General features: G+C 39.2%; 1 protein-coding gene across 2 annotated transcripts in view; it reads left to right on the top strand.

Annotated features, from left to right (window-relative positions):
- Positions 1-17,782, top strand: part of klhdc8a (kelch domain containing 8A) — a 37,039-nt gene extending 19,257 nt beyond the window's left edge. Inside the window, exons 2-9 of one of the 2 annotated variants that reach the window (XR_015845820.1) lie at positions 2,035-2,395; positions 2,586-2,796; positions 9,546-9,710; positions 9,829-10,047; positions 12,953-13,054; positions 15,800-15,948; positions 16,789-17,165; positions 17,749-17,782. Coding sequence is in view for 1 of the 2 variants with exons in the window: in XM_088309352.1 (XP_088165478.1) it covers positions 2,231-2,395; positions 2,586-2,796; positions 9,546-9,710; positions 9,829-10,047; positions 12,953-13,054; positions 15,800-15,948; positions 16,789-16,842 (1,065 nt within the window). In the remaining variant the exon portion in view is untranslated. Of the gene's footprint in view, positions 1-2,034; positions 2,396-2,585; positions 2,797-9,545; positions 9,711-9,828; positions 10,048-12,952; positions 13,055-15,799; positions 15,949-16,788; positions 17,559-17,748 lie in introns of those variants that run through there. The other variant, XM_088309352.1, reaches the window with a different exon arrangement.
- Positions 17,783-19,939: the final 2,157 nt, after the last annotated feature.

The raw sequence follows: 19,939 nt of genomic DNA, 5'->3' as shown, positions 1-19,939 counted from the left end.
TCACAGCCTAGAGTTCCTCAGGAAAAACACATCTTGCTCTCAAGAACAACACTTCCTTGCCTCCCTTTTCTCAGCATATTGTCCATCCATCCATTATCTGAGCCGCCTCTCTTCACAAGGGTCGCGGGCGTGCTAGAGGCTATCCCAGCTGTCTTTGGGCTGTAGGCAGGGTACAACCTGGACTGGTTGCCAGCCAATCGTATGGTACACATATACAAACAACCATCCGCACTTACAAACACACCTTGGGGATATTCAGGGTGTCCAATCAACATGCCACGCATTTTTTCTGAATGTGGGAGGAAACCGGAGTACCCGAAGAAAAACCACGCAGGCACGGGGAAAAAATGCAAACTCCACACAGGAAGGTCGGTGCCGGAATCAAACCCTCGACCTCTGAACTGTAAGGCCATTGTGCAAACCAGTCGTCCACCGTTCCGTCCACAGTACATCTGGAGGAAAAAAAGTAAAGTAAAATACTGTAGATCATGAACAAGTACTTTGAGTTACATGGTCATGCATGAAAAGCGCTCCAAAAATAAAGTTTGATTGAATGATTGATTAATTGATTGAATTATATTGAAATGGAGAGCGTCTCAGACCACTGCAAACCTCTAAACCTTTATCCCAAACAAGGAGAGCACTGATCTGTGATGCAGCCAAGTTGCCCATGATCCATCTGGATGAACTGCAGAGATCCATCGTTGCGGTGGGGGATCTGTCCATAGGACAATTTGTCACACACTGCACAAATCTCGCCTTTACGGAAGAGTGGCAAGAAGAAAGCCATTTCTCAAAGGCAACCATAAATATTCCCATTTAAAGTATGCCGAACCACTTCGGAGACCCAACAAACATGGACGAAGGTGCTCTTGACATATGAGATCAAAATTGTTTGTGCTTTGCAAAATGATATATTTGGCGTAAAAGCAGAAGTGTGCATTCAATGACGGAAGTCAGTCTGTCACTGACCGACGTCTGATTTTCTGACGATTGATTTAATCTGTTTATGTGTTGGACTATGACTTTGTTTTTCCTTAACGGATAGGCGGACTGGTGACATTTCCTGAAAAAAGTGATGACAGAAGACTGACAGACTGACAATTCCAGTTTCGTTTGGCTTGAAATGATGGCAAACCGACGATGACAGACGGGTGCTCGGGCACTGACTAATGACGGACTCCCCACTATCTGACAGGTTGCTGGCAGCATCATGGTCTGGGGCTGATTTTCTTAACAGGGACATGGAAAATAGTCTTGATGGAGCCAAATACAAAGTCATTTTGGAAGAAATCCTGTTGGAGTCCACAAAAAACCTGAGACTGGGATGGAGGTTTATTACCTTTCAACAAGAAAATGTCCCTAAAACTAAAGCAAAGGGTACAGTGGAATGGATCAAAACTAAACATATCCAGGGATTTAGAATGGCCAAGTCAAAGTCCAGACCTGAATCCGATGGACTATCTGTGGGAGATCTAAAAATTACTGTTCAAAAACACTCTCCATATAATCTTACTGAGCTACAGCTGTTTTGCAAGGACTAATGGGCAAAGCTTTTAGTCTTTAGATGAGCAAAACTGATAGAGAAATAACCCAAAAGAATGTAAGCTGTAATCGCAGCAAAAGGTGTGACACATGAGGGCCGAATAATTTTGCATGCCCCACTTTTCAGTTTATTTCTAAAAAATTGATAAAAAGTAAAACAATTCAAGGTGGGGGAAGGGGGCAAATGCTTTCGCAACCCACTGTATACTAATATAAAAAAAAATCATTAAAATGATTACGGTAGTTTCAATTTGCAGTCTGCGCAGCGCAATGTGTGTCCCTCATCCGGTATGACCTTGACTACACCATACCTTTGCACGTAATTGCTACATTTACAGAACAAAGGTGACATTTACAGATGGCCAAATGGCTGCTCTCTGGGAGTTCTAATGCTAAGGCAGTATGTTTGCTACAGCTGTTGTCATTAATATGACAAAATCACTCCTCTTCTCTTTTTAAATCAATTTTCTTTCTGTGTAAATTTTGCAGGGCCCACTTTAAAGCAGTGACGTCACTCTGGGGATGGGAGTCCTGTCTTAAACCAACACTCCCACCGCTTACCGTCACCACATCTATAAAGTTTGTCCACTGGGGCCTTCTCCTCAGTCTCCTTGCTTGTTTTCCCGTCACCACCACCAAAACTCCATAGCTTTTCTCCCTTACTTCATTGTACACTTCTGATGCCATGGCGGTGCCTTCAGCTCATGAGTTTCACTGGCAGAGCCTTGCACGACTGCCCAGTGGCCGGGTCTACCACACTCTATCCGAGGTCGGAGGGCAGATGTACATGCTGGGAGGCTGTGATGCTGCAGGGAGGCCGTGCTCCACCTTGGAATTATACTCCCCAGAGGTACAAAACACAACATGCATGGTTTGCTGTTTTTTTAGCACAACAGTTTAAGTGCTGTAAATGATAATAGATCTTAAGCTGTAATCTGTTTTTCATGAAAGCTAATTAAAAGACTACAACTTTAACAATTGCACTCAATGTATTATTTCTGTATGTAACTGCTTGAAAGAATGCCTTTTGCTGATTCTAGGGGGACCGATGGATATGCCTGCCCTCTATGCCCACCCCACGTGCCGGAGCTGCTGTGGCAGCCCTTGGAAAGCAGATTTTAGTGGTGGGAGGAGTGGGAGAAGACCAGAGACCATTGAAGGTGGTGGAAATGTATAGCACAGAGGAAGGGAGGTGGAGGAAGAGGAGCACCCTACGGGAGGCCTTAATGGGCATGTCCATAACTGTAAAAGGTATGAATTTATAATATTGCTCTGGATTAGTGATTCTTAAAAATAAATGTTAGATTTTTTGGTCTTCCTGTTTATTTCCCTTTTAAATGATGCTTATGAATTGAATTGAATAAAATGTATTTTGATGTATGGCACAGGCAGCACAACTTCTTGTGTTGTGCCCATGTCAAATTTGTATAACCTTCTCAAGCCGATTATTGTTGCTGTAGAGTCTTGTTTGGTGTTTTCTGGTAGATTGAATGATAGAGAAATACTGTAATTTTAATAGCTGGTGGAGATGTACAGGGTGTTTCATAAGTCTGTCACTTTCCAAATATTATTTCTTCGTAACTGTCAAGAGAAGCAAGATTTCACTTGAAAAGTAAAATATTAAAGTTTTCGGCTGAGGTGCTTTTGTCAGGCCATTGTTATATTACATTAAATGTTTTTACCTTTTTCTGTATTTTGCGCTGATTTTAATGCTATTTACTGACAATGCTGTTCTCTGAAAAGAAGAAGGCGTTAGAGTGTGATAAGAATGAGTTGTGGACACGTCTTCAACATAGATTTCGTTCAGGATTTTCAAAGCACCCACAAAATATGCAGATAAAATGTAACATTCAGGGCAGGAGAACTGAATGCCTGCCACTTACAACTGATATGATTGAATGAAACAAAGTTCAAAACACCTTCCAGCAGAACCCCTGAAAGTCAGTCACAAGAAATAGAATAAGATTTCCATGCATGCCAAGGAACCAAGAGCTCACATATTCAAAATTTGTGAAACAGTGATTGACATATAAGTGACACACACACTTATGAAACACCCTGTAATATAGGATGTTGGAAATCAAAATGTTAAAACAAACTAGTAAAGTGTCATATGAAGGCCTACACATTAACTAGGGGTGTGCATCTCTCCAATCCAATCTCTTCAATAGCATCTCGATTCATGGGTGCTTATAATTCAAGAATGGCAGCTCCGTTCAATAGGGAATGAGAGAGTTTCCTATTGTCATTTTGCAATATGAATGAACTTATAAATCACGGTCCATTTATCACATGTACTGGGCTGCCACTTCCCCCTATGCCCTCGGCTTTGCATCTTGGGAGATTTATTCATCATGTTACCTAATCACTAAACAAATGATATATTGTTCACAAGACTGGCTATTACCAAGAAAACAATCCTCCTAAGAAGTCAACTTAACATCATTCACTGGAAAAACCTGTTAATCGATCAAATATCAACAGAAAAGACGAAGAATCACAAATTTGGTCCGCATTCACCCACAAACTCATGTCTACAATTAGTTATACGTGATGATGTGTGGGTTTCATGTTGCATACATGTACTTGTTCTAGAAAATAAAGATAATTGTTTTGTGTGGTAGTTATGGGGGGCAGAAATTATTATTTTTTTGGGCCAGAAATGTTTTAGTGAAGTGATTTATAATGGTCTTTTTTCTTATTTTTCACGTTCTGTTTGGAACGAGGAGTTTGAGTTTTCCTCGTAAGATGAAGTACTACAGTTTTAGTGTCACTGTTGATGATCAACCCAGCAGCCTTCTTCAACTTTATATTTCTTTGAGTTAAGAGAGTTTAGTCTTCAGTCCCAGCTATTTCAGAATAATTATGCATCTTTACACAGGTATTATATTTTGTGTGAACAATAATTTTTCTTACCAATCTACAATCCGTTTCTTGCAGTTTTAACTTCAGACTAAACTTCACTTAATTAAAAGAAAAATGGTTTGCCAAAACTATCAATAGTGCTAAATGAAAACAAGCAGGGTATTTTGAAGCTCATCAGTCACTTAATCGTCTGTGACATTTGTTCAATCATTATTTTCCCGAGGTGAGATAATTAATCCCCAGATAATGAGGTTTGCTTCTCCAAAATGAATACAAGTGGTTTCTAAAACTTTTTCACATTAGTCTTTGTGGGTTGCATGGTAACTGATGTTTAGCAGTCTTACCTCAAACCAAAGGGGTTCTGGGTTTGAATCCATTCCAACTCTGGCGTGCCCCTGGAGCGGTTGTACATTCATTAGTTTTTACAGCTTTCTCTCGCAGTCCAAAATGCATGTACATTGTGTTAGGTCATTTTGAACTTTTTTGTGTATGAAGAAAATTTGGGAAGAACAAATTTGCTCTATTGCAGGCGTGGGCAAACTAACCACATGCGGCCCATTAAACGTTTTAATCTGGCCCGCCTAACTTGAAAAAAAATTAAATGAATATGGCTTGTTAATGTTTTATTTTCTAAATACTGTGTGTCAAACATAGACATTTTGTTGTAATGCTTTTATTCTTTTTCATTTAAAATTAAATGTATTTTTTTTCTCCAATGAGGTGAGGTTACCAAAACACTTGATCCATCTGCTCCTGGCCCCTTTGTCAAATTTTAGAACCCATTGTGGCCCACCAATCAAAAAGTTGGCCCACCCCTGCTCTATGGGATCAAAAATGTCTCAAGCGGCTGAGGTTGATCATATTAAAGTTGCTGGATTTCTTATCAGAGGAAATTACTGCTATTAGATTGCGCCAAAAGGAGATTCTAGAGTTGGTCAATACTGTGAAAACACTCCATATTTAAAACGCTGAAATGAACATGCATATTTCCTACCTGGACAGCGGTATCACGGACTTGAAGCAATTCACAAGGATCAAAGACACGATGTCACTGGGTTTTCTGGTCAAAACCTGCACATACATTGCTGTGAAAAAGTACTGTATTTGCCCTCTTTTCAAATTCTTGCCTTTTTTTTATAGTTTCACCCGTTTAATGTTTAGGATCATAAAAACGTAAATATCAGGCAAAGGATCGGGTACCAAAGGACCTGGGGTCACAGAGTTGCGAACAATCCTTTGAATGCTAACGGCTCTTTCAGGTTGGTTCATCTGCCCTGGGATCAAATTTGGATTTGCTGGATCTTATGGCTCCCAATGAAGTCGATTGTGACTGATTTTGACCCCACTTATACAGTGCCATATGTCAGATAAGAGAACATGTGGCGACACACATGTTGGGTGCCTTTGCCCATTCCCGCCATTTGTCCCCCCCTCTGAAGCGCAAGGTGAAACTTCAAGTGTATCCTGGGTCTTCAGTCGTTGCATCTCAATTGGTTGATGCAAAGGTGGCTCGGGCACGATGCCAGGAATCTGGGCATCAGCATTCAGAAGCGATGTACCATGACCGGAGAAAGGATTTCTCTCTGTTCTTGGAACAAGATGCAATGGGCGACAAGTACTGGTTTTATGACTTCAGTCCCACTTGGCCTATATTATTGATTGGTGATTCCAACTTAGCCAGGCTCTCGCAGATGGGAGATGAGCGGGTTCAAGTGGATGGCTTATATTGGTCATTTACACAACTATCTACTGGGGTTTTCGTTGTAATTTTTTTCCATTGCGGGTTAATAATAGGTCAAACATAAATTTAGTAAAGATAAAGATAAAGATGTCCTTTATTAGTCCCACAATGGGGAAATTTGATAGTTTGAAGGAGTCAATTTGGAAAGTCATGAGGGAGATCAGAAGGAATTCACCTCATGCTTTAATTTGTGAATTCTTCACCTAGATCTTCCTTGACCATGAAAGCTAGAATAATTATGGATAAGGTCCATTGGACGATGCAAAGTGGAGAGACGATGTTTGAGCATTGGAAAACAATTTTAGACTGAAGGGGAAGGATGTTGATTTTGATTGTTGACATTGTGATGACAATTGACATGATTGAAGTTTGTCCCCAATATTAATGACAATGACATGGACTCAATGAAGTAGAAGCAGACTTGACTGGCATCCAACAGATGGATGGAATTTTATGTCTGCCTCTGGTGGAGACCCCAGTGGGTCTAACCTCTGCTTTTGGACTTGTGGTAGTCCAATACAGGGTCATTTATATGAACGAGGTTACGAGACAACTTCATCATACTCCACCCCCCTTTTGTAACCTCTTTATCCAGAGAGTGCCGTTCGGATCGATGGCATTCTTTCTGGGTTAGATGACAAGTCATTCCCTACTGGCGGACCGTGATCCAGCTCCAGAACGTGAGATCCTTTCATCCAGACTTTCAAGAATATTTATTCAAAAATACTAGAATAAAAATATACATTTTGTATTTATATTCTTCATAGATTTTACCGATATGCAATTTTTGAATAGGCGTGTGCATCGAGCCTGTGAGTTCCCATTACGTGTGCAGTGAAGTTTGGGCAAACACATAAAGACTTTTACTGACTGCGGAATGGTCAAGGAATGTATGGGGGTGATGACAGACACGCTATTTCAAGGTATTCCTGGACAAGTAGCAACATTGTTTGATTTTTACTGGCATTTTGCATACATTTTGTAAGTACTTCCACCAATGTGTTTTAAAGGTTTGCATAGTACTAATTCAGATATTGCACAACAGAATGGAATCCATGAATGTTATGGAGGTGAATAATTTGCTCCTTAAGTATCAAATTACATGTGATATTCAGTTTTGACTTGTAATAGTTATTGTTAAAAGATTTAACATTTAAACATTTGCATTAAAAAAAATATTTAAACGATAGTCTAAAAAGCTGTCGAATGATGTAAGAAAGGGCAGTTTTTGTCAACGCATTGAGATGTTTATGATTGAATGAAAGAGTTGAAAATGAAATTATTGCAGTTAGGTGGTTTTTATGTTAGGACCCTGGCCAATTGGGCTGATCGGGTTAGTGGACCTCTTGCGAGTGTATTTGGTGATAGAGGTGACATTTCAAAGACACAAGCATGATTTTTGAAGGGGGAGGAACCATATAGACCATGTAGACTTAAAATTTTGTGGAAGATTCATTAACCCATGGCAAAATGGACGATCCTACATGTGATACCACCAGGAAGACTCATTGTATCGGATTGTGGCAGCAAAAGTTATGGTGTGGCAAAATACATCGACTCTTTTCTGACACTATTGTCCACTAATCTCTTTCAGTTACTTTAAGAACACTAAAGACTTTGTAGATACGATCAGGAGATGCAAGATTCATGGACAGTTTTTATTTTTACATGAGACATCGTGGAATTTTTGTACAAATATTGACACTGTTGCAGCTTCTGGTCATTTGGTTTGGTTCTGAGAGACATTATCGGATCGGGGCACCCCTATTAAAAACACATGATCTTGGCGTGATATTCTGTTAACTTTCTGAAAAGTTGGACATGCCGCTCTATGACTAATTTAACCCAATTTAGTTTTGTACACCAGCAATTTGCATTCACTGATAATCATCCTTGGACTGAGCAAGCTGTGAAGGGGTTGTTCTGATTTGAGCATTGCAGTTGAGCTGGAGAAGTTGTGAAGACAGGAAAAGTTGGAGGAGAAAAATAAAAAAATGGAAAAAGACAAGAAAAAGAAGTGGTCTCGCATCACACACGTTCAGACGTGCTCACGCTGTGCACCGGGCTATTGAGGTCTCAAGCCCTCTTCCGGGAGGGGGGCACTAGACTGTGTTCTGAACGCCTGCTATGGGCTTGTTCGCATGCCTTTATGTGCAGCTGGTGTCTTTGCATCCATGTGCAACGCCCCGAAACCGGAAAGGACATGGAGGCTCTGCCAACAGTGGAAAAGAATCTTGAAAAGCAGCGTGTGGCGGCTAAGGAAGAAGAGAGGGGTCCTAGCTTTGCCCACTTGGTCAGGACAGAAGAAAATGTGGAGAGGAAAAGTTCCAGAGCGAAAAGAAGCGAGACCAAAAGAGAGGTCGGCAGGAAGTTGTTTCAGCTTCTATACTGTGCGGGTTTGAGCCAGGCTGCGAGGGCGAGACTGTTCCTTTTCGATTCCCTTGCCTACACAGTCAAATATGTGAGGGGGCGGGAGTGTGTGAGTTAATCACGCAGACACATCTTTGGTAATATTTTTAAAAATTCCACTTTACGTATGGTACAGCGTGTAGTAACAAATGTTCAATCAATCAATCACACTCAATCTAGACAATGCAAGTTGAAGAATCTCATCAGACATGAAACGCAACATGAAACATGGTTGTAAGGTCTTGTAACTTGTCAAATGTGTTTACACATGACAGTTTTAATGGTCTGAACATCATTTGCAGCTTCTGCTTTGTCTCTCTTGAGTGTCATCTGACTTTGGAATGTGAGGATCCTAAAATGGGGGATGGTACTGAACCCCCTTCAGCCAGAAACTCTTTTTTTCCTATTTGATACACCAATGTCACATTGAGAAAGATGACCAAAGTTTCTTGAGGCTTGTAAAGGTGTTCTGCTGGTGACTGGCTATTATCGTTATAATACGAAACTTTGAGTTTATTTAAGAAATTGAGACAGAAATAGTACAGTTAAAGTATCCTTCCATTATCTGTTCCGCTTCTCCTGAGAAAAAGTGCCGGGGTAATCCCTGAACTGGTTGCCAGCCAAACGCAGGGCACACAGAAAGGCACTGTGAGGCCATGGTGCTAACCGGTCATCCACCGTGTTGCCCCAGTAAAAGTATATACAGTAAAAAAAAAAAGAAAACAGGAATAAATAGGCTCCATTTTGCATAAAAAATATCTTCGCTCTGCAGACAGTAAAATATGAATGTATTAATATACAGAAATTCTAACTAAATGTTGCTCAATGCAGTGGATAAGAAAGGAAATCTGAGCATTGTGAAGTAATGTAAAAACACATCCATTTGATTCTTATGATGTGGACACTCGTCGGTTCCCTGTTTTTGTGCTCTTTTTATTACACGCTTGATCACTGCCTTCATTTATGTTTCTGTGTGTGCATGTAGATGGCCGTGCACTTGCTGTGGGTGGAATGGGTGCTGATTTGCTCCCTCGTAACATCCTTCAACAGTATGACTTTCGTAAGGATGTGTGGGCTCTGCTTCCTCCCATGCCAACCCCTCGCTATGATGCCAACACACATTTATTAGACAACAAACTCTATGTAGCAGGTACTTTCCAATACTAATAAGCCCTATGCAGAGAGCGTTCCATAAAATACTACTGTGTCTACTTCAAAGGGAGATTATTTTCCATTGCTAATCTTTTGTCTTTTTCCAAATGTTTTAGGTGGCCGCCAATGTAAGCGGCCTGTGAAGGCCTTTGAGATGTATGACACGGAGATGCGCTCGTGGACAACGCTTCCAATGCTGTCATGTAAGCGCTCATATGCAGGTGTGCTATGGGACAGCGCTGGGAGGCTGTGTTTGCTGGGAGGTCTGCGCCAGGGAGCAGGACATCAGACCTCCAAGTTTACCAAGAACGTCAACATTTTTGACTGCAATCAAGGTATGGATGACCTACAATAGAATACTTAAAACAAATCTTTGTGATAATCTAGAGCAGCAGGGCTTTTTGTGAACCACATTTTCGGGAAAAATAGCTCATAATGTTCTCTTTAGTTTCTACAGTTGTGCAAGGTGTATTGTAGGAATTTATTTCAACATGATCGTGATGATAACAGTCATCTCTTTGCTAAGCACTTCACCTTATATTTTGTGGCAGTGAAACATAGTGTAACCATCCAATCTTGTGTCTCTGTGTCCTCATGGCCTGTGTGTTTACATTCTAAGAGTTCTCAATGAATCTGTTGCACAGTTTCACGTTCCATTAAACAAAAGCAAAGTGAATGGGCAACGCAGCGGAATAATATTTACCATTGTTATCATTGAGACAAAACATTTCTAGTTTTGCATCTTGAATGTATATTGTGCAAGAAGTTTCTGCCTCAGTATACAGTTTCAAAATAAATATTGTGTTGTATTAAAGTCAAGTGCATGAAATACGGCCTGAATAGGAAAATGAGCGTTCAAATACGATTGAGAGTTGTTGTTTTATTTTTTATTTTTTTTACCATTAGCTATGTATTTTGACAAGGGAATTAGTTGAATGAAAGGTAGAACAGGAATGTGCTTCTGGTTATGATATAAAATTAGGCTGTTTTTTTCTTTTCATCAAAAAAAAAAAGCCAATTCCTGTGCTAGACACAAAAAGACAACTGTTATGATATCAATATTTCCACCCGCACGCATAATAAATGCGCTGTATCCCGTTTCTTCAATTTCAAAATAGATGAGATGGGATATGAGCTCCAGATGGGAAACGGGTGACCAGGAGCTGTCTGAATTGTAAGGTCACAAAACTGATGGCTACATTAGCCATCTTCAGCAATGACTTTCCACATCCAGGCATATTTGCTCATCCAATATGCTGTCACTCAGTAATTTTTTTACATTTGCCTCCATATGATTCATTATCGGACTGCCTTCATCTGGCCTTTCTATGTGAGTAATGTTCGACTACTGGCTTTCTTGCAGTACATAGGCAAGATAACACATTCAGCATACAAAACAAGAATTGCTAAAGAATAAACACGTGGTAGACCAAAAAACATAAAGTTAATGTCTGTTTCTGGTACATGAAAATAAATAATAAAATAAGGCTTGAAATGAACGGTTTCACATTGCACTTAGTGAGTGAAAATGCACATTTTCTGTGTCATGAAAACACATTGAAAAGTAAGACTGGAAATCAAAAATATTTACGTTTTTCTGATCTGCGTGGACAATCTCAAAAAGCTTCACTGAGCTCGACGCATGCATGCTAATGTGATGCAACGTACTTACGTCACATACATGTGGGAAGGAGGAAGCAGGGGCGAATGGTCAATATTGCGCTGCGTGTCGGGCAACCACGATATTACACATGCTGGTCATAAATAAATATGCAGAAATCAACTTGTTTAAAAAAAAAACAAGTGTACATGATGAAGATTGTGACGTGTAAGTTGATTTTAGCGATAAAATCCCCAGAATAAAAAGACAAGCACAAACAGGACAAAATGATGGAAGTGATGCTTTTAACCTCTCTCAAGTCGCTGTCTTCAATGATCACATGATCTCAAACAAATCCCAACTCTGCCTAGTCCATGCGACAATGTGTGACCTCAAGGTCTGAACTGAAATCATCAAATATGTATGCAAAGGGTGTCATAGAGAAGGCAAGCCTATTGAAAGCAAGAGAAAGGTCACAGCAAGACAACAGCCAAGTTCAAGTTACCCATCTATTCACGCACCAAAGACTTCTTAACTATTGGCATTGTGGTTGACTGGTGATCTGGCCAGAGACACAGTTCTCACTATTCAAAGACTCTTAATGCAGAATGTGCTGTACTGTTTTGAAGAATGTATGATAGCGTTATCACAGTAAAAACATGTCTATTTTTCATGCTTAAATGACCAATTATGTATTTCAAGTGTATCTGAAATACTGCTTCCAAGTATATTATCCCATTAACTTTAGGGTGAAATAAAATCACACCAGGGGTGCCAATGTCCGGTCCTCAAGAGCCCCTACCCTGCCTGTTTCAGATGAATCTCTATTCCAGCACACCTGATTCAAAAGATCACCTCATTAGCAAGGTTTACAAAAGCCTGATAGCGATCCTGAGGATTTGTGTCAGGTGTGTTGAAGTAGGGACGTATGTGATACACACTGGAAAGGAGATTGTGGGGACCAGACTTGGGCAACGCTGCATTACACAATAGAAGATAGCGCTCACCTTCATGTACCCAAAAATATCTGTACGCATTTGAAGATAACTGCTAATGCATTGCATACCATAAAGAAGTAATTTTTCGCTGACCAGATTCCACAACACGCTTCTGTTTACTGACTAACCTTGATCCTGCTTCAACTGCAGGAAAACGATTCCTTGCACAATTTCTAAGTGGTTCTCCTTTCATAGGCTAGTACTCAGTGGCGGAGCAAGACTTTTCATCTATGGCGGGGCCATGTGAGGGGCCAATACTATCTCAGGAGGATTGCAAAACGTTTTTTTTTTTAAAACCGAAATGCTTTAGAAGTCACTAATAAGCATTCATTATATGTTCTCTATGAACCATGTGGAAAAAGAATTCCTGAAAATATCAGAAAATACCCAAGAATCAATTATCTGGCCTGTCACCTGGGGGGTGGGGCTATCATAGTTGGCTGCATGAGATAACAGTGCCTTGTGCAATACAAAATAAGCTCTGTTTAGCAATACTGGTTAAAATTTCAGATATTCATCCGTCCATAATTGTCTGTGTGTCTGTATTACTTCAGTGCAATAATGGGACTAAATAATGTGTAACCGTTGTGTTGCTCTGCCGCAACATTCCCACCTTGTTTATCTGGTATTTCCCCGGTTCAGGTACGTGGCTGAAGTCAGATGAGACGGTGTCCTTGAAGACAAAGCGAGCTGACTTTGTCACCGCTTTGCTGCGAGGCCGCATGGTGGTTGCAGGTGGACTAGGTAAGACTAAAGAATGGAAATGAAATTGCACTTATTTGAAAGTCATTTGAACTCTACCAAATAGAACAATCGTGCCCTACTGTAAAACTCGACAAGACTCAAAATGCAGAAAGTGGTCTTGTGTCCTTTTGTGTTTTGTTAATACTGTAGCTCACTTGATTCTTGTTTTGTTATTGAAGAACATATAATTAAAATCAGCGATACCATAAAAGTGTCTGTTGTATATTGAGTGACAGAAACATGAAGGCAAAGAAATCCATCCATCCATTTTTCAAGCCGCTTCTCCTCACAAGGGTCGCGGGCGGGCTACAGCCTATCCCAGTTGTCTTCAGCAATAGGTAGGGTAAACCCCGAACCGGTTGCCAGCCAATCAGAGGCTAAGAAATCTGCTACTGAAATATATGATAAAGCGTGCCGTCATTAGCAGGGGCGCAGACCACCAAAGGACTCCAATACAATCTTTCAACATGATTTCATCTGGTACTGACTGACACCAGGCTACTAGCTCTAGTGTTGTGTTTGTAGTCTTCTCTTCAAATCTCTGGTTGGTACAAAGTGTTAGCGGTAGTAGTCCTAGTATGAGTTTGAACAAGAATAGTTGACAAAACTACGAAGTCAAATTCATACAAACATACCAATTCACTTGCCAAGTGGTTTTCTCTGGACTAGAGAACACTATGAGTGATAGAAGCTAAAGGGTTAGAAAATGTGCGACATTACATGTGATCCAATTTTTCAACTCTCATGCTAAACCATTAATACTGTTCTGGAAAAAAAAAACTGTCCTAAAACGGTTGGATGGATTGAATTGCGATTAATTGAAGTTTATTATTTACAAAGGCTCTACCAATAAGCCTATCATAAATATATTTTATATAGATTTTTTTTTTTATGAAAAGAAAAAAAATATTCCCATCCCACCCAAACTGTACATATACAAAAAATATAATTACTAAAACTCACTCTACATTAAAACAAATGTCTTACAGATATTTGATTTTGAGAAAAATACATATATGCATGCGGCAGCGACTTTCTCTTTTTTTTTTTTTTTTTGCCTCCAAGCCTTAACTTAGCTACTCCCCAAAAGTTTGTCACAGTTAAGATGTGTCTATATATTTTCTTGACACCACCAAGATGCCACAAGATGGTGCAAAACCCCTTTCGATTAGAAAAGTGCGACTATTATGAGATGGCACAAGATGATTCTAAAATCTTATCTCATAGAAAAATGGCATAATTTTTATACTGACAGGGTTACATGAATTCAACCCTAAATATGAGAATACATTGCTCTTGAACAAAATAAATGAAAAATTAATTAAAGCAGGGCTCTTTTGGACTAATTGTAAACTGGCGTGGCCAAGAAATTCACTTTCTGAACAATTTGTTTTTTTTCCAAATTTAAAATTATTTCAGGAAATTTACCGCAAGAATATGTATGGGATTGTTTTACTATATTTAATGCTTCAAATAATAAATCACTCGCATAATTATTTACTTAGGTGGGTTTTGCACATACTTGCGCACAGGCGTATTTTCAAACAAATGCAGGACCTTATTTCAATGCTGTCATTTTCAAGTGATAAGATATTAAACATACACCAAAATGAATAGTTTAAAATATCACTCACCATAGCTGCACTTTGTCATTCCAACAAGTATTAACAAGACTATTGCAACAGTAACAGGATCGTCTTTGCTATCCATCCATTTCCTGAAGCACTTTACCCCTCCAGGGTCATAATCATGCAAGAAAGTTGTTGCTTGTTGTTGTCTGCACAATACTGCAAATTTTTGTAAATAGCCATAGAAATAATTGCAATTTTCCCCATTGTGGGACTGTTAAAGGACATCTTTATACTGGACATGGTAAACTGGTAATGAAAAGTTCACTTCGTGCTGCGGTTAGCCTCAAGTACAATTGCCTTGAAGCGTGGATAATCTGAGCATGTAGCCAGGTTTAAGTAGTAATTAATAAAAATGCAACAGTCACTAACATAGCGATTTCCCACTAGTTCTTGTTCCAAATCACCTACAGAGGCTCGGCAGAGTTCCATTGTCCAACTTTTGTTTACGTGACCTCTTGGACAAGTCAAGGGTGTTTTTTTGTTTTTTTTTTAACTATTCTGAATAAGCACTCAAAGAAAAAAGGAGGAATTTTGTAATTTTGTTCTTAAATTGATGAAAATTGACTTTAATAAGAGGTCGACAAAACTAGAAAACAGTCAAAGGAAAAAATGGTGAAAGGATTAAACAAACATCTTGTCAAACAGAATGTATTAAGTACTTTGTAAAAAAATTAAATTTATGTTTTCTCATCAGGCATATGACTTAAAATACAAACATGTCTAACGCATTATTTCAGAAAATGTACAACTTGCACAGTATTTTTATAAACGTAAAACCAACATGTTGCCAAGTCCCCTCATTCTATTATAGAAATAAGAAACCAGCACATGAAAAAAATAATTATCAAACAATTCAAGCACTTAAAACATCCATAAAATTACCCAACTAGGGACATGACCTTCCCCCTCAACAATTCCTTATCGCTCTGTTGCGCTCTTTTCGGGTTTTTTTTCTCCCTATAGTTCTGAAGTTCTAAGACTTTAAGGGCAAACTTGAAATCACTAGTGTGGGTGTTATTTTGTTTGTCGCAACGCAAGTGTGAGCCAATCACAAAATAGCATATTGGTTTGATGTCGGAGGTCACTTGTGATTACCATGTTGTGATCTGATTAGGTCATGAACCCTCCGCATTGGACACAGTGGAGGCTTTTCATCCTCTGAAGAAAAAGTGGGAGCAATTGGCTTCAATGACGTTCCCTCGATGCTCGGCCTCCTCCATCGTCATCAGAGATCGACTTCTCGTAGTTGGCGGAGTCAACCAGGTACTATGAATTTTCAGGGCAGTATAAAAAATGCGTACGGCGCTAGATCTCCTGTGGATGTTGTTCTCAGACACATGAATTTAGATGTGATTGGGAATTTCGATAACACAAAAGCGTGCTTTTCAAATCATTTGTACATTTATTTTAGACAAACCACCCTCAGGACTTTTTCTTGCCTGACACACAAACTAAGTGTTAACTCAGTGAAGGAATTAACTGAGACAGTACTCATTCGTGCAAAACTGTGGGGAGCAGAGAGTTGTAAATTCTATATTGTCCTGAGATGATTTCGCAACACCATAAACGTAATTGTTGAAGTGACCAACTGTTTGTATTAACTTTTAATCACACGTACAGGTGTAATGGACTTTGTCCTCAAAGGCACAGTGTGGACATCGTTCTAAGGTGGCGGGTCATGTACACGTGTGTGTGGCTTGTTGGTGGATGAAGTTTTGTTTGTGTTTTGGGTGACCACAAGGGATTTACATTTCTCTGCTGCATGTATACATAAATGACTGACACAACACAATTGTGTAACTGAATTTAAAAATATGCTCTGATAATACAATACGCAGTTTTCATTTGACACTTACTGTGGCTTAATTATTTTCAGTTTGCAGAATGACATGTTTGGTAGAATGAAGGCGCATACAACATTCAGCAATTTTTGGGGGGTTCCCCTTTAACCTTTTTGGGGGGGAAGAGTGGCGTGTTACTTAACATTTTAAGGCCACAGATAGACATTCATAAACAAGCACATCCAAAAAAAAGTTTTTAATCAGGACTTTTACCACCACTACATGCTATTTCTTATCATGTGTCTTTATTTGATGTTCCAAGGTTCCCAGCTCTGCCCATGAGATACTGTATGTCAAAGAAGAGGAGTATTTGTAGTCTGATCCAAAAAGAACGAAGCCCATCAGCAGGAGTCCCCTCATGGTGGTGAACTACTATATCAGACAACACTGCCCCCTTTTGGGCTTTAATAACACTGCAACATCTGTTGACGCACCATCGACTGTATTGCAAAATGCTTTTTATACGCAAAATTAGCTTTCTGAGGAAGTCTTAAGTATCGAATGTTTCTACATTGTACGTTGTAGTGCACACATGTTTTGTTGCTTATGTCTTGCAGTGTAGGGACTATTCTGCAGTGCTTGACACAACCAATTTATTTTAGCACCACCCAGGACACCCTTTATGCCAGCTGCCCAAAAGTAAGCATTTTATTAGTTTGATGTAATGGATAATACATCAGTATGTAGAAGCTATTCAATCAAAATGACATGATTTGCTAAATTACTAGATGTAATCACATTGGTTAACATTTAATAAACTTCTTGATTATTTTATTTTATGCTGATAACGAATCTGCCCGCGTTTTATTCTCTAGCACATCAGGTATTCAGAATAAAAATAATAATAATAACAAAAATATTAACAATTTGATACTTTAGTGATTGCATTTCGTAATATTTATGAATTAAAGTTTAGGTTCAGTAAAAGGTAGATTTCTTTCCTGAAAAATCATAACTATGAATTACAATGCTTGGTAAATGTCATGATCTGTCTTGTTGATTTTGGTTTTGATTAAATTTGAGTTTTGTCAAGTTTTTCTTGTGTCTGTCTCATTACGGTATTGTGACCACCTGTACACGTCAATCTAGTCCCTTGTGTTTACCAATCAGATCCCTCAGCTACTTGTATTGTCCAGATATCACTCGTTGTCTCATCATTTGTTTGGATTTAAGGGCCCGTCCACATTAAAATGCGTTTTAACAACTGTGTCCAAATTCATAGGCTGGGTCCTCCAAAGGGAAATTTGCAGGCTGGGTCCTTCAAGGCTGCCCTTCATGTAACCTCCGGAGACAGCATGAACTGTGCCTGAGTCCAACGTCACAGTCTGCGTCCTCCACCACGTGCGGTCGAGTCACACCAGAAATGTCATGTGGCCGAAAATGCGGAGGACCTAGACTGTGAATTTTAACCCAGGCTGTGACGAATTTGGTCAGGCTTAACAGCTGTGTACAAATTCATAGCCTCCAAACGCGTGATGTCACTTCAGGTGCGACTCGACCACATGCTGGTGTTTTCTTCACATTTTCAATAGAAAACAAAAGAAAATAATACAACTTTGAAAAGTGATCCCCACTGTCATAAATGTTTTTATAACTTTCAGTCTTGATACATTTTAGGGATTTTAAGTAAATCTCAAATTCGATTAGAAGCATTTTTAAAATGGGGGGGACGGGGGGTGATTTATAGACTTAACAAAAAATGGCTTGACAGAGGATCAAATTCAAACTCAGTTCTTTGTTCTTGTGTTGAAGAAAAGTTCCAAATATTATGTCTCTTGATATGGTTGGATTTGGCGAGTCCAGTCTTTGACAGGCTTCCAAAACTTTTGAGTTTTAGTACATTCCAAAAATATGTGGTCTCTTATCTCCATCTCATTCTCACAGAAATCATGCAATATCTTTTTTTGTTCAAGCAATTCTTTGGCAGGATGAAAAAAAATCATAATTATAAAGTGTGTCTCGGTGATTTTTGGTGGAATAAGAAGTTTTAATAAATCTTAGCTTTTCAATTGCTGTTTTGTCATATTTATTTCTTATGTTATCTGTGTTGATTATACCAGGGAATAGATTCTCTCTATGACACTGTCTAATGAATTCGTTTGTACATTTTTGTCCCAGTGAGAGAATCTTTTGAATAGCAATGGTATCAAACTGTGGGTATTTTTGCGAATAAAAATTAATTCTTTAGGCAGTGCTTTCAACACTCGGATAGAAATAGTATTTGACACGAAATTGCTCATAACTTAGCATGGCACCATCTGTGTTCATTAGAAGCACTGTAGACCAATAATTCTCAATCTGTGTGCCGTGCGGCGAAAAGTGTTCAATTATCCTACCACACATGTTTTTGGAATGTGGAAGGAAACAGGAGTACTCGGAGGAAACCCACACAGGTACAGGGAGAACACGCAAATCCCACACAGGAAGGCCGGAGCCGGAATTGAACCCAGAACCTCCGTATAGTGAGGTTATCGTGCTAACCAGTCGGGCCACCACGCCGCCCTCAATGGAATTAATATTTTCCCATTGTATGTCGTGGACCAGTTATTGACCAGCATTTTTGGCCATGACATTCATTGAAGGAGAATATTGGTGCTCGGTGGGTGTGTCGTTTTCTGCAACACATGCCAGATGTCAGCGCTATTGACCGTTGTTGCTTTATGGACACCCCTTACTTTTTTTCCTTTTTTCTGCGGGTAAATGGGCAGCATTTTTCAATGCCCCATGTTGTTCTTCAGAAATGCTGTGATGAAATCTCTGATCAACAGGTGAAAGGAGGCTTCAAATCGTTCCTCTTTCATTTTTAACTCCTTCTAGAATTCTTAATTGAAAAAAACTCATATTTATTTAAACTCCGAAACTAAATTAATATCCATTTTTTCCAGTGCATAGTGCAGGAATGGGGAAAACGATTTAATTTATTTGGGTTATTGTTGATGTTTTAGCTCGTGTGTTGTGTAAAGTGCTTTGTTGCCGTTGCAACTCTTCATCCAACCATCCATCATCTGAACCGCTTTGTCCTCACACGGTGAAAGTGCAATATAAATTAAAACTCGATATTTGAGTGCTCTTAATAATTCCCTCACGTATGTTTCTGAAGAAGAATAAGAAGGCGCTACAGGTGCATCAAATCAAAGACTAACACACTGAAAACAGTTTCTTCCCGAGAGCAATCTCCATGCTGAACTCTCGCACACAACTACCCTTACCTTTTAGAACTGCAACATGTTTTGTTATTTATTTATTTAATTTCATATTTATTCTTATTCAATTATTTAATCTTTAATTAATTTAATTGATATATTTAATTAAATTATTTGTTATATTGCACTGAAGAGGGCAACTATCTAATTTCGTTGTACACTGAGTACAATGACAATAAAGCGCATTCTGATTCTGAAGAAAAACCCTGC

This window comes from Idiotropiscis lumnitzeri, chromosome 11 (genome assembly GCF_059441095.1).
Source record: "Idiotropiscis lumnitzeri isolate Australia: NSW breed Sydney's pygmy pipehorse chromosome 11, RoL_Ilum_1.0, whole genome shotgun sequence".
NCBI lineage: Eukaryota > Metazoa > Chordata > Actinopteri > Syngnathiformes > Syngnathidae > Idiotropiscis > Idiotropiscis lumnitzeri.
Note: the sequence above shows the minus strand (reverse complement) of the source record. Positions and strands in the feature narration are given on the sequence as shown.